Below are 14,370 nucleotides of genomic sequence, written 5' to 3'. Positions count from 1 at the left end.
ACATCTATTGTGAAATCTGTTTTTCTCACACCTTTATTTGTGAAGAAGTTTCATTCATTGGGAATGGTAACCAGTTGAAACATGATAATGTTTAGATAGGAAATTGGCACGTATAAAATATTTTTAGTTTAAAATAAGCAGAAGGACTTGGGATTTAGCTCAGCGGCATAAACACCTGCCTGGAAGTGTGAAGTTGTGAATTTGATCCGCAGTACCAAAAATAAAATAAAATAAGCAGAACATCCAGCAGGTCATGTAGATGAATACAAGAATCTATCTCAGCATAACTTTCTTTTCCTCCTTGCTCCCTTTTGTCCTGCCATCTTTCCTCCTCCTTTCCCTTTCATTTTTCTTCCTTCTTTCCTTTTCAGTGGTGCTGGGGATCAAACTCAGGATATTAGGCCTGGCAGCAAATGCTTTGCCCCTGAGCTGTGAGCCGTCTTATCAGCATGTACTTCTGTGATCCCAAGTTGAGGAGGAATCAATTGTACTCTTTCAATACAGTAGATAAAAGGTAATTCTAGTTAAGAGCCACGGATCTAGTCTGTGTATGGGGACTTTTCTTGCTTCTAAACTTTTCAATGGAGAGACACATCTATAGTCACAAGAAATGAAAAAAAGATATTTTTCTGTTACACAGAGATTTTGATAATTTCTTCCAGGTGATATCATCATTAAAGCTGAAAATTACTAAAGATTCAAAATTTTATGTTTAACACCAGTAACTATTTCTACATATTGACTGTTGAGGATCTATTATAACCTATGATGAAACAGACAATATATATAGTACATATGTGAATACAGATAATGAAAATATTTACTACTGAAAAAATTGTAAGAAAAAGAAAGGGAGAAAAATACCACTGAAAAAGAACAAATTCAAGATAGGGGAGATTTTATTCAAAAATTAATGGTAATAGGATAAATCCTCCAAACACAAGTTCTGCAAATGTTCAAGAGTTACTCAGAGTTATCTGTTCTTCTATTTGGAGAGGGAAAATGCTAGAAAGTACCATGGGTCTGAGCAGAGGACAAGTTAAAAGCCCCTACAGTTTAGGGAACATGTCTACTGTCAACACTCTCTCAGGACATTGTTACCAATGAGATGTTGTCTTGCATTACAATGCACAAGGGTGATCCACAGTTCCACCGTGTGGGAGAACTGAGGCTTAACTGAAGATTGAGTTATCAGATTAACAAGCATTGTTCCCCATTGATCATCAAGGACAAACAACACCAGGATTCAGTGTATCCAGTGTAGTACTCACAAACTCAACTCAGTTCTCCAAGAAATACTCTTTATTTCACTTTAAGAAAATTAGGGAAATAATCTTGATATGGCGTCACAAATCTGTAATGCAAGCTCTCTGTAGTCTGAGGCAGGAGGATCATGATTTTAAGGCCAGCATGAACTATACAGCCAGACCCTGATTGAAATAGAAAGAAAAAGAGAAAGAAAGAAAGAACCAACAAGGTGGGGATATAATAGCTTAGTGATAGAGCACTCCTGGGTAAGATTCCCAAAAGTATAAACATAAAATAAAATTTAGGAAAAATACAACTGAAAACAAAAACTATCTTCTCTGAGTCCAGAAATTCTCTCCACCATGGAAATAGAGAAGGAAAGCACTTTTTAAAAATAAAATGAAAATGTTAGATCAGAATATGATGAGCAATAGAAACAATCTGCTAAGTGATTGAAAACAGAGGGAAAATAATTTCTTCCCTTGGCTAAGAATTGAACCCTATGCCTTTGCACTAAGTGAACTCCCAGCCCTTTTTATTTTTATTTTATTTTATTTTATCTTTATTTCTCTAGCTTTTTATTTTGTATTTGATTCTGATACAAGGCCTTACTGATTTCCTCAGGCTGAATTAGAACCTGCCTCAGGCTCCCAGAATGCTGAAATTACATACACGTGCCACTATTTTCAGTTAAAACTTTTTATGTAATTCATTCCATACTCATTCAGGGAAAAACTCAAATTTGCTATTCTTCTAGTTATAAAGATAAGTGAATATGTAGCAGTTTATGCTAAGCTACTTGGTAAATTTGGTGACCACCTTTGTGTACTTAAGTAGCTATCTAGAGGTAGCAGATAAAAACCCAAAGACATCCTCAGGTTATTAAACTGACAAAAATTTCATTGTTTCTAAAAGTACATTTCAGTCTGGGTGTAGTGGTATACACTACCTGTAGCCCCAGTTACTCCGGAGGCCGCAGCAGGAAGATCACAAGTTCGAAGCCAGACTGGGCAATTTAAAGGAGAATTTGTCTCAAAAAATAAAAAGGACAGACAAGTTTCTCACTGATACCACACAGGCGTACATGTTTCTATAAAGTAAGTAGTCACCGAAATGGTAATGGTTACAGCAGTGCCTATCAATATCTAGGTAAACGGATTAAATTGCAAATCTGAAGACAGAGTGGCTCAATGATTAAAAAAACAACAGGACTGGGAATGTAATTCAATAGTAGGAGCTTGCCTACCCCTGGGTAAAGTTCAATCTCCAGTGCCACCAAATAACTAGAAAATCAACAGTAACCAGGAAAAGCCCCAAAATAGGACACAGCATTTGAGCTGCTAAAGCAGCTTAAGACAACTTTTTGAAGCCCAGTTCCCAGCCATTACCTGTGACTCCACCCACTCCCCCGCCTACTGCCTATCACACCCCGCCCATTTTCTGCCTTTTTAGGCCTTCCCCTCGCCCCGCCCCTGATTTTTTGCGGCCCCTTTAGCCCCGCCCCATTGTTTTGCGCAATGGGCACAGACCTCTTCCCTCCACGCCCCGCCTCTCATCGGTTGCGCAATCATCCCCCGCCCACTCCCTTTTCCAGAGGCGCGGTGCAGGTGGGTATTTTTGGCTGCGCGTGCGCAGTTTCCTGCACACCAAACGTGGTTCCTGCAGAGTGAAGGCCGCAGCGCGGATAGTTTCTTTCTGACTGGTTTGGGTTTGCGCTTCGCGGTCTCCTACTGTTTCTACCTTCTCAGTCTGGGTCCCTTGGGATCTTTAGGTGCCCGCCACGCATCCTCCACCCGGGGCGCTGGAGGCCGGTCCTGCACTTCCCTCCCCGACAGCGGACCCCTTCCTCCGCTCCCGCCTTGCCCGCTGCCCTCTTCGAGGCCAACGCAGTCCACACCTCGGGGGGACACGACCTCTCCCGTGCCTCCCCTCCTGGTGTCGCGTCGCCGCCCAGGCCTCCCCTGGAAGTCTCCCTGCCGGGCCAGGGGAGGTGACTTGGACCTGTCCTGTGGGCAGGGTTCAGGGTTAGGCTTCTTGAGTTCCTAGTTCTCCCCGGTGGGTGATGTGCTGGTCTCCTGGCAGATCTCTTGGCTCTACATTGCTTGGTTCCCCACTGCGTCCAGTCCTCTCCCTTGCACTCCAGGAGCCTCTGTCCAGTTTTCTCCTGGACTTCTGTGCTGGGAAGTGTAACCAGCATCTCCATTTTCGAGTGTCCAAAAGTGATTTGATTTGATTTTCTGTGAGATCACGAAAAAATATTGTACAGTATTGCCAAGTTGCTCAGACTAGGCTGGAACTTGTGATCCTCTTGCCTCAGCCTCTCAAAGTGATGGGAGGTTGGGTGTGTGGTGCCCCACCCAGTTCCAAAAGTGGCTTTCTGAGTTTGCCTACACATATCCCCGCTATAGCCCTCCACATCGCAGCCAAGAGTGACACCCTCGGATTAAGGTGACCATTTCAGCGTGTCCTTAAAATACATTTTGTTATTTGTAAGGGTTTTAATTTTTTTTGTTTAAATTACCATGCTGGTTGTCATGTAAGTGATCTCCCAGTGAGCCACACTCCCAGTCATTGTAAGTTAAAAATAAATGAATAAATAAATGTTTGTTTTTAACGGTGAAGGAATATGTAGTTCCCAAAATTCTTTACACGTTTTGGAAAATAATGTTGGAAACCTCGATCCTACCTGTGTTGCTTCCCCGGGCTCTGTTCACATCTCTTTCAATGTTCTCACAGCACTCTGCTCCAGTTATATGGGCCTCTCTGCTTTTCCTCAGGACCAAGTTTGTTCCTGACTCAGGCTTTCATTTCTGCTGTCTCACTGCCTAGAACTCTGACACCTCAGCTGTGAGTGGCAAGTGCTCTCCCTTTCTTAAGTCTTGGTACTACTATCACCTCTCCACAGAGATCTGAGATTTGACAAACTGCATTCCTGGTAGTATGTAGGCCACCTTCTCAAACCCACTTTGGTCCATAACCTGCTCTCTGTTTTATCCTGGGCCTTCCTCTTTTTATGGTCTGGCTCCTGCTCTAGGTAGGGAGCGAAAAAAAGTTTTCTTCTGTTACATTTTCAGTACAACTTCGAAAACTTATGATGCCAAATGTATGGGCTTTTCCCCGTAGACACTGAGCACTTCTCCAGCGAACACCACTTGGGCTCCTGTAATTCAGTTCATGTGTGTACGTGGAGTTAAAGCCAGGTCCCACGGGTTAAGGACTGCCTCCTGCAAGACAGCTGCACCCAGCAGGTATCAATCACAGATAATAGGTTGCTGTCTGTGTTTCTGATCTATTGCCTGTAACTCCCTGCTCAGATTTGATTAATTTGTAAGGACATTTCACACAAATGGAATGCTGGAATTTACCAGTTTATTGTATTATTAAGGCTCTGATAAATGATTCAGATAAATGGCTAGATATGAGATACATAGGGTGAGGACAGGGATGGTTCTTAGAGGTGGAGCATCTGTTCACCTAGGTTTAATGCACTACCCTCCTAGCAGTTGAAGGTGCTCATTACCCAGGAAGGACTTCGAGCTCTATAGATAGAGGTTTGTATGAAGTTTTGATCACAAAGGCATGATAAATTAGTAATTTGGTCTCCAGCTCTTCACCTCATATGATGGGCTACAGGTAAAGCACATGTGAACAAAAATGGATGAAATTACCTTCAGGCTGTTTTTATAAGACTTATTTGAAATATGTTTAGCCTTGGGTCCTACCCCCAAGATATCTCATTATATAGTTTTCCAAATTGTGAAATCTGGAAAATGTACACAATCTGAAAACTTTTGGTCCTGAACATTTTGAATATGATAATGTGTATGTATGTATTTTTAAATTTCATGCCCTCATAGTGCTAAACTTAGCTTCTCATTAAAGATCTGAAGCATTTTGTGCATGCATCTTATCTGCTTACTTACTAGAGATTGTCATTCATAAAGCAGGGTTAGAGCCCACCCTTAATACCATTTGCTGCCTCACTTGATTCTAAACTGCACTCACCATTGGGTACCCAGGCTGTGTGTCCTCCATTTCTGAGGGCTGAGATCAATCTGTGATCCATAGGTGGTTGAGGGGAGCTATGTTCTGTATTTACTCAGGGCTGAGTCTGTGACTTGAAGGCTGAGTTCAGCTCAGATTCCTAGTGCTGCAGTATATTCATGGGTTTCTTTAGAAGGAAATGAGTGCTGGAAATTCAGTCTCTGAAGAGTTGTTCTTGGTGCATGGGCAGTGGAGGATCACCATTCTGCATGTCTTTCCTATATTGTAGCTCTAGAAGAGGGTATGTGGGGGAATTATAAAGCACTAAGTAACTTATTTTAACGATTCCAGATTGACTGCTAAAAACTTACATTGTCTGAGGAAGTTGACCAGAAGTGAAGGAAAAGGAGTCAGTAATGGCTTTCGCTCCAGTAAAGTAGACCTTGTTGTTGGTTGATCTTTCTCTCCTTTCTGATGTGTTGGGTATGGCAGCACCCAGTCCCCTCTGACCCTGGAGTCTCCTGCCTCACACATTTGCTTTTGCTCACTTGTCCTCCCTAAGCCCTGTCAGCTCCACATAGGGTGATCCAGTGACATTGATCATGTGAGGAGGCTCTGGTGGGTGTGGTCCTAAGAAACTATATAAAATTTGATATTACTACAGCTTCAGGCAACTCTAAGAGTCTTGGAACAATCCTTATGGACCAGTTTTATGTAATTTTTTTCTTTATGTATAGGTGCAGATAGGTTTTATGTTTCTAAGAATATACTCATTTCTTCTAGGTTCTCTAATTTACTGGCTTACAGTTGTTTATGGGAGTCTTATTATTTCTGGAACATCAATTATAATGTCCCTTCTTTCCTGTCAAATTTGAATTGGGCCTTTTTCTTAAGTAGTCCAGTTAAGGGTTTATAAGTTATATTGATTTTTTCCAAAACCCAACTCTTGTTACTTAGATTTTTCTATTATTTTTCAGTTTTCTACTTCCCTTGCCTCTGCTCTAATCTTTGTTCTCTCCTGCTAACAGTGTGTTTAGTTTTTCTTTTTCTACATTCTTCAGATAAAACATTAGGTGAGATTACAGGCACATACCAGCATACCCAGCTAGGCTTTTTTAAACTGTTGAAATAACATCTAACATATTTTCTACCATCTTAAAAATTTCCTTGCCCTATCACATGGGTAAATTAAATAATAGTAAGAATACTAACATATTACATATGTGACTCCATGTCACTAGGTTTGAACTTGTTTCAGGTCTCCTGGGAGCTATCAAAGTACTTTTGATGGCTGTGTGTGTCATATAACTCTCTATTTGTTTCATTTTAAAGCCCAGCCACCTGAGTTCAGGTGTTTACTGCTATTTCTTATCTGTTTGAGCTGAGATGAGTTTGTGTCTGTGACACAGTTATCTCCTAGTAAGATAGCAACATTTCTTTGCCTTATTGGCTATTACGTTGTTATATGAATTAGTATATGTGAAGCATTTGGAATAATTCCTAGTATATAGGAAGTATTCAAACACTTCAGTTATTGCTGTTGGTGTCACCATCATATTTTTTTAGATTCTGACCTTTTTCTTTAAAGCCCTTATACACTGTCATCTCTGAATTCAGCACATGTGCTGTAGCTGTAGATACTATTACTTAGTGTGTGGAACATATCTAACACGGTAAAGATAACCATGTGTTAATTTTTCCTGTATAAGTTCCTTGTATTTTCTACAAATATTTGAAGTCACTGATTTAGAGGATACTATAGCCTCTTGTAGAAAAGTATAAGATTAGCAACAAATAATTTGCTTAAAGTTACCTTTACATGAATCTCAATTAAAACAATTAAATCTTTGGACCACTGTCTTGTAGGCATTTCATTTGGAGATGATAATTCTTCCTGTCTGCTCTTGTTGCAGTATGATTTTTTTTTCAGGTGCTAGTGACCTTCAAGGATGTAGCTGTAGAATTCTCCCAAGAGGAATGGGAATCCTTGGATCTTACTCAGAGGGCTCTGTACAAGGAGGTGATACTAGAGAACTCTAAGAATCTGGTCTCACTGGGTGAGGATGACTTCCTTCCAGAAGTCAGGATTTATCCTATGACTCTCGGTATTTCCCTGATGTGTCTCTACGGAGGCTCTGAACTGCTTGATATGTCATTTGTGAATCTGGAGAGGAAGTATGCATATAGCCTACAGCATACCATTTTTTTTTCTTTCAGTTTTTAGGTTCTTTTTTTATTTTCTTTCTTTGTGTTTTTTTTTTTTTTTTAAGATAGAGTGTCACTGCGTAGCTCAAGGTGGCCTTGAACTCACTATGTAGCCCAGGGTGCCTTCAAACTCATGATCCTCCTGCTTCAGTTTCTCGAATGCTCAGTGCTGGCTTATCGCAAACTTTTACAATGTCTAGTTTTTTTATTATTATTATTTTATATCTCTCCTTTGATTCAGTAGATCTTGGGAGAGAAGCAGATGCATATTACAGTATACGCTAAGCAATCAGAACAAGGAAGTCAGTAGTTGAATTTGTGAAATATTTCTTTAGTGTCATCTGTAATATCCATGTCCTTGCCTAAACAAAGAAGTAGAATTATATTCTGGAAAAGCCATAGGACATTGTATTTTTTTTCTTTTATGAGCAGGAATCTGTCTTCCTAACCTGAGTGTTATCTCTATGTTGGAGCATGGGAAAGAGCCCTAGACTATGAAGAATGAATTAAAAATAGCACAAACCCCAAGTAGATGGAAATGTGTCAAAGCTATGAGCACAGGTAAGCGCTTGGATAGACAACCAGGAAGCTGTACCGTTAAACAATGTTTGGGAAACTCTTCCCAAATTGAAGAATCTTTTTTGTGAAACCAAAGTTAATTTCCTTGGAGTTCTTTAAAAAAAGAGAAAATTTCCTTCTTCTCATTATCACTGCATTCTTCAGCTGTACAAACGTTTATCCTTTGGTCATCCAATGTTGCTGTAGCTCAAGAGATTAAGGCAAAGTCTCTGTCATGATGAGCAACACTAACACCAGCTTCTGTGATCTCTGGTTTCTTGACTATGCTACACAAGAAGGGAACTCTTTTGTTTTAGACATTCCTGTTCTTCATTTTACCCAGTGCTTGGTTCTTTGTCCATGTGCATCAGAGCTGAAACCTCCATAGTCCTGTTGCCTAGACCTAACAGTATATACCACATAGCTCAGATGAGCAGAAAGCCCTATCAAGTTACTATACATTCTTCAGGTGCACTCTGTAATGTTTGCACAGTAATCAGATCATCTAGCAGTGCATCTCACAATGTATCCTCATTATTAGGTGACAGTATACTATATTTTGGAACCATATGACTTGTTTCAAAGTTTCTTGCTTAGAGAGAAATTTTGCTTTGGATAAATGGTACTTTCAGCCTCATCCCTGCCTGAATAGAATGAGTCTTTGAACTTTAGTTTTAGAGTTTTGCTGGAAAAACTATGCTTTTTGAGATCATTGGGATGAAACAAATATATTTGATGTGTGAGAATGGTATAAATTTTGGGGACCAAGAGCAGCATGTATACTAATTATAGGATATATGCTAATTAAGGGCTAGGGATATAGTTCTATAGTAGAGTGCTTTCCTAGCATGCATGAGCCCCTGGGTTCAACCCCCAATATCTCAAAAAAAAAAGAAAGAAAAAAAGAAACCACTAATTGCCTGTATTCTTTGTACCTTGTAGATACATCTTCTACATGTGTGATCCAGGAATTACCACCTACAGAGAAGAAGAACATCAGAGAAATATCTCAAAATATGACATTGGAAAGACATGAATTTCACCACATCCAAGACTTCTACTTTAGGGTAATCTGGGAAAAGATGCATAATGTTGACTGTCAAGGGAGAAACAATGAAAGAAATTATAAAGGAGCACCTGTAATGCAAAGAAATGAGTTCACTGGCAAAGGAGATCAGTATAGAAAGCCTACAGAAAAGAAGTCTGTTGAAAATCAGTTTCAATTAAGCTGTTGGACACATCTAACTGAGATTCAGGGATTTCAGAGTAAAAGTAAAATTTATAAATGTAGTCAATTTGAGAAATCTAGCAATGCTGGTTCTTCATTTTTACCACTTCCACCAGTTCTTCCCAGAGTCAACTGTAACATTGCAGAGATACATGAGAATAATCCCCTCCAATGTTTATTACACTCACAAGACTGGAAAGTACACAGAGAGAAACCTTACAAATGTAGTGAGTGTGGCAAGGCCTTTAATCAGGGCTCCCATCTTAACAGACATCTGATGATCCATACTGGAGAGAAGCCATATAAATGGGATATATGTGGCAAAATGTTCAGTCAGAAGTCAAACCTAGCAAGTCATTATAGAATCTACATTGGAGAGAGACCATATAAATGTAATCAGTGTCTCAACATTCAGTCAACATTCACATCTTGAAAATCATCAGAGAGTTCATACTGGAGAGAAGCCTTATAAATGTAATGAATGTGGCAAAGCTTTTAAGGTGCGTGCAAGCCTAATTAACCATCAAATGATCCATAATGGAGAGAAACCTTACAAATGTGAATGTGGCAAGGCATTTTCCCAAAAGTTACAACTCCTGAAGCATCACAGAACTCATACTGGAGAGAAACCACACAAATGTAATAAATGTGGTAAAATGTTTATCCAAAATTCAAGTTTAGTGGACCATCAAAGTATTCATTTTGGAGAGAAACCACATAAATATTACGAGCGTGGTAAAGCATTTTTTGTACGTTCAAGCCTGACTAACCATCTGATAATTCACGCTGGGGAGAATCCTTACAAATGTAATGAGTGTAAAAAGGCTTTTATCAATCGTTCAAATCTTAAGGGTCATGTGAATATTCATTCTGGAGAAAAGCCATCAAATGTAATGAATGTGGGAAAGCCTTTAGGCAGTGGTCTGACATTAGGATTCAACAAAGAATTCATGCTGGAGAGAAACCATACAAATGCAATGAGTGTGGCAAAGCCTCTTCTTAAGTTTCCCATCTGAGTAAACACCAGATAATCCATATTGGAAAGAAACCGTATAAATGTGATCTGTGTGATAAAGTCTTTAGTCCAAATTGCCATCTTTCAAGCCATCATAGAATTCACACTGGAGAGAAACCTTACAAATGTAATGAATGTGGCAAAGCCTTTAGGCATTGGTCTGAAGTTAGGATTCACTTAAGAATTCATGCTTTTCAAAGCCTTTACTCAGGGTTCACACCTCAGTAAACACAAATTAATCCACACTGGAGAGAAACCATATAAATGTGATCTTTGTGACGAGTTTTTCAGTCAGAATTCCCATCTTTCAAGTCACCAGAAAATTCATACTGGGGAGAAACCTTACAAATGTAAAGAGTGTGCAAAAGCCTTTAGGCAGTGGACTGACATCAGGATTCACTTAAGGATTCATGCTGGAGAGAAACCATACAAATGCAATGAGTGTGGCAAATTCTTTACTCAGGGTTCTCAATTCAGTAAACATCAGATAATCCATACTGGAAAGAAACCATATAAATGTGAACTGTGTGACAGTCTTTAGTCAGAATTCCCATCTTTCAAGTCACCAGAGAATTCATACTGGGGAGAAACTTTATGTCTTAGTTACTTTTTACTCGTCGCTGAGACAAAATACCTGAAGCCCAAAGTTGGGAAAGGAAAGGTTTATTTCTTACAGTTTTTGGAGGTTTCAGTCCACACTCAGTTGTCTCCAAGACAGGCAGGCATGGCTGGGCTGCAGTTTATGGTGGCCACCAGCAGCAAACTCAAATCAGCAAAGAGAAAAATACACCTTCTTCCTGCCATTACATCACATCCTGGCTCCACCCCTATATGGGTGGAGCACTGACACCATCAATCCAAGCACTATACAATGAACCATCACAAATGAACAATGCAAACTCATGTTTGTGGGGGACACAAACATAAACCATGACATTCCACCCCTGGCCCCCAGGACTCATGTACATCCTTTATACAAAAGACATTTAGTCCACCTCCAAGAGTTGCCAAAGTCCTAACAGCTTCAACATTGCTGAAAAGTCCAAGTCCCAAGTCTCCTCCAAGACCTATGGCAAACTCTTAACTGTAAGCCCCTGTACAAAAGAAACAAGGTTAAACATTTCTGAAATGCAAAGGCACAAGATAAATATTACCATTCCAAAAGTTACAAACGGGAATACAAAGCATTGGAATCAAAGCAAGTCCAACATCCAGCAGGACGAACATTAAGTCCTAGAGTTCCAAGCTCAGCATCTGAAGCAGCTCTGGTTGCAAGTTCCAAAAGCCTTGGGTGATTCCACCCCCAGGGCACCTCTGGTGATTTCAACTCCTGCAGCTTTTCTCTTAAATCTTCTCTGCTCGCTTTTTGCAGCTTCCCTTGGATCATCCACATTCCTGGCTTTTCCAAACTTCTGGGGTCCCCACTGCACCTTCGGCTTCAGCTTTACATCTTCACAAATTGCCCTCTCAGGGGCACACTGCTTGACCTCCCAGGCCCTTTGCAATAGAGGTGGAAGCCGTCTTACCCTCAGAATTCATGCATTTTCCTTGCACCTAAAATTAGCACCTTGTGGATGCCGCCAAGGTTTGCTGTTAGCTGAAGCAGTAGCCAGGCTTTTCTCTCTCTTGGCTGTAGGGGTCAGTTGCCTGGATCGCAGGGCTCTGTCTACCTGATTGTGATGAAAAGCTTCTCTGTGTTGCCGCCATTCTGGAACCTCACGTGGCCTCTGTCACCATTCTGGAAACTCACGTGGCCTCTGTCGCCATTCTGGAGCATGGCAATCTTCATCTTTGCTGTGAGGCTGCACAGGGTGAGGACCTGCTTCCTGGGATGCCCCGGGGCCATCTTTCTTATCTCTCTGTTTCTCCTCAGGAATCAAAATCTCAACTCTGTCTTTACAATCCACACCCTTCCTGGAATCTTCCTTCGGGCCAAACTCACAGTATTGGAAATTATCTTGCTGGGCTCTTTGCTCCTGATTTGAAACATAAAGCTGGCTAAAAGCCTCCAACAATAGCCATGCCACAGCCTCAATGTTCGATTGCTTTTTAATTTCTTTTTCAAGATTAATCAGTTCATTGCCCTTTGTGTCAGTCTCAGGCAAAGTCTCTGGGCAGGAGCAAAATGCAGAAAAACTTTCTGCCAAGCCATAACACACATCATGTGGAGTCCAACAACCAATGCAGTCCTTTCCAGGAGAAACCTCCCAAGCCTGGTCTTTACCATCAGGCTTTCTATCAGCTTTCTGGTCTCTTGAGCTCTGACCAGAATCTCCTCTACAGAACAGCCTAAGCTGCTCCAACTCTATGCATCCAGGTGACATGTCCAAACCTTTCCAAACTCCGCCCATAAGTCATTTCCAAAGCCTCTTGAAAAAACATGGCCAGGTATAGTCACAGCAAACGACCCCACTCCTCGATACCAAATTTCTGTCTTAGTCACTTTGCACTCGTCGCTGAGACAAAATACCTGAAGCCCAAAGTTGGGAAAGGAAAGGTTTATTTCTTACAGTTTTTGGAGGTTTCAGTCCACACTCAGTTGTCTCCAAGACAGGCAAGCATGTAAAGAGTGTGGGAAAGCCTTCTGTGTACATTCTAGCCTAACTTACCATCAGGTAATTCATAGTGAAGAAAAACCTTCCAAGTGTAGGGAGTGTAGCAAGACTTTTATGAAGCTGCTCCACCTTAGACATCATGAAAAAGTACACTCTGAAATGAAGCCTTATAGATGCATAGAATGTGGCAAGTCCTATAGATAGTGGTCTGACAGTGCTCAAAGAATTTCTTGTGGCAAGAAACTTTAAGGATGTGATGAGTGTGACAAGACCTTTAACCAGGGCTCCCATCTCAATACATAACATAATGTACTGGAGAAAAACCAGTGCAATGCGTGTAGCAAGGTTTTCAGTCACAGTTCACACCTTCTGAATCATAGAATTCATACTGGAGAGAAGCCTTAGAAATGTAATCAGTGTGGTAAAGCCTTTAATGTGCATTAATGTATAACTAAACAGCTGTTTCATAGTGGAGAAAGCTTACAAATGCAGTGAATGTAGTAAGGCTTTGAACAGGATCACACCATAAACTTATGAGAAAATTCATATTGGGGAGAAGTCACGTAAATGTGTTGAACATAGCAAGATGTTTAGGTGGTTTAACTGCAGGGTTCACCAAAGAATTCATTCTGAGGAGAAACCTTACAGATGCAGTGAGCTTGATAAAGCCTTTACTCAGGCCCCACAACTCACTAATCAGATAATCTATACTGGAGAGAATGTTACAAATGCACTGAACATAGCAGAACTCTTTAAGTATGGCCCTAAACTCAAAGTTCACCAGGTCCAAATGGCAACTAATATCCCAAAGTTTTAACATTGTGCTCACTACTCGTTTGGTATAAGAATATACATCCTGGGGAAAAATCAGTAACTGTATTGTGTATGGCAAAAAATTTTTATCTCAAGATCTAAATTTGAGGAATTTCAAAGAATTTGTACTGGAAGTAAACCTTGTGAATGCAATGACAAAACCTTTACCATGAATAACATGCAATGTGACATCATGGAGTCTTAAAGAGAAACCATGTAAGTGTATGTGACAGAGACTTTACATAGCTCTCACACTATACTAGACATCAGAGTGTAGATCTGAGAAAGATCTCACAAAAGTTATTCACACATTAGTGTATTCAGCTGATAACACCATAGCATGAAGAGAGTCATCCTAGAGATCAAACTATCAACTGCAATAAAATTGGAAAAGCTTTTCTAAACAAACATCCAGACTGGGGATTTAGCTCAGAGGCATAAGTACCTGCCTGGCTAGCACAGGTACTGTGCTGAGTTCGATCACTAGTACCAAAATAAAACAAAAAAAACCAATCCCTTTGTTATGAGAGAATTTATACAAGGCAACCCATAAACACGCTTAACATGGACAGTAACGTAGTGTAGCTAACGGTAAAATTTTAAACCAATTCTCACAACTGACTACAGATTGTAGAATTCATATGAAAAATAACAAGGACATAACACATTCATATTCTTATGGTGGAAGAATAAGGATAGTAAATTTTAAATTCCTGTATTGCATCTTACTATTATGAGTTAGCAGAAATTGATGTAGACCTCTA

At 40.3% G+C, this 14,370-nt stretch overlaps 1 protein-coding gene across 1 annotated transcript; it reads left to right on the top strand.

Moving 5' to 3' along the window:
* The first annotated feature begins 2,886 nt into the window (after window positions 1-2,886).
* LOC101787901 (zinc finger protein 415-like) lies at window positions 2,887-12,637 on the top strand. The gene is given in 5 exon segments (XM_063252276.1): window positions 2,887-4,496; window positions 7,163-7,289; window positions 7,870-7,998; window positions 8,938-9,625; window positions 9,627-12,637. Coding segments are annotated over 3 exon segments (1,368 nt in total). The 5' UTR covers window positions 2,887-4,496; window positions 7,163-7,289; window positions 7,870-7,931; the 3' UTR covers window positions 10,240-12,637.
* The last annotated feature ends 1,733 nt before the right edge of the window (window positions 12,638-14,370 follow it).

Source organism: Cavia porcellus, unplaced genomic scaffold (assembly GCF_034190915.1).
Source record: "Cavia porcellus strain 051 isolate PalLab524CR breed Dunkin Hartley unplaced genomic scaffold, mCavPor4.1 scaffold_7, whole genome shotgun sequence".
Lineage (NCBI taxonomy): Eukaryota > Metazoa > Chordata > Mammalia > Rodentia > Caviidae > Cavia > Cavia porcellus.
Note: the sequence above shows the minus strand (reverse complement) of the source record. Positions and strands in the feature narration are given on the sequence as shown.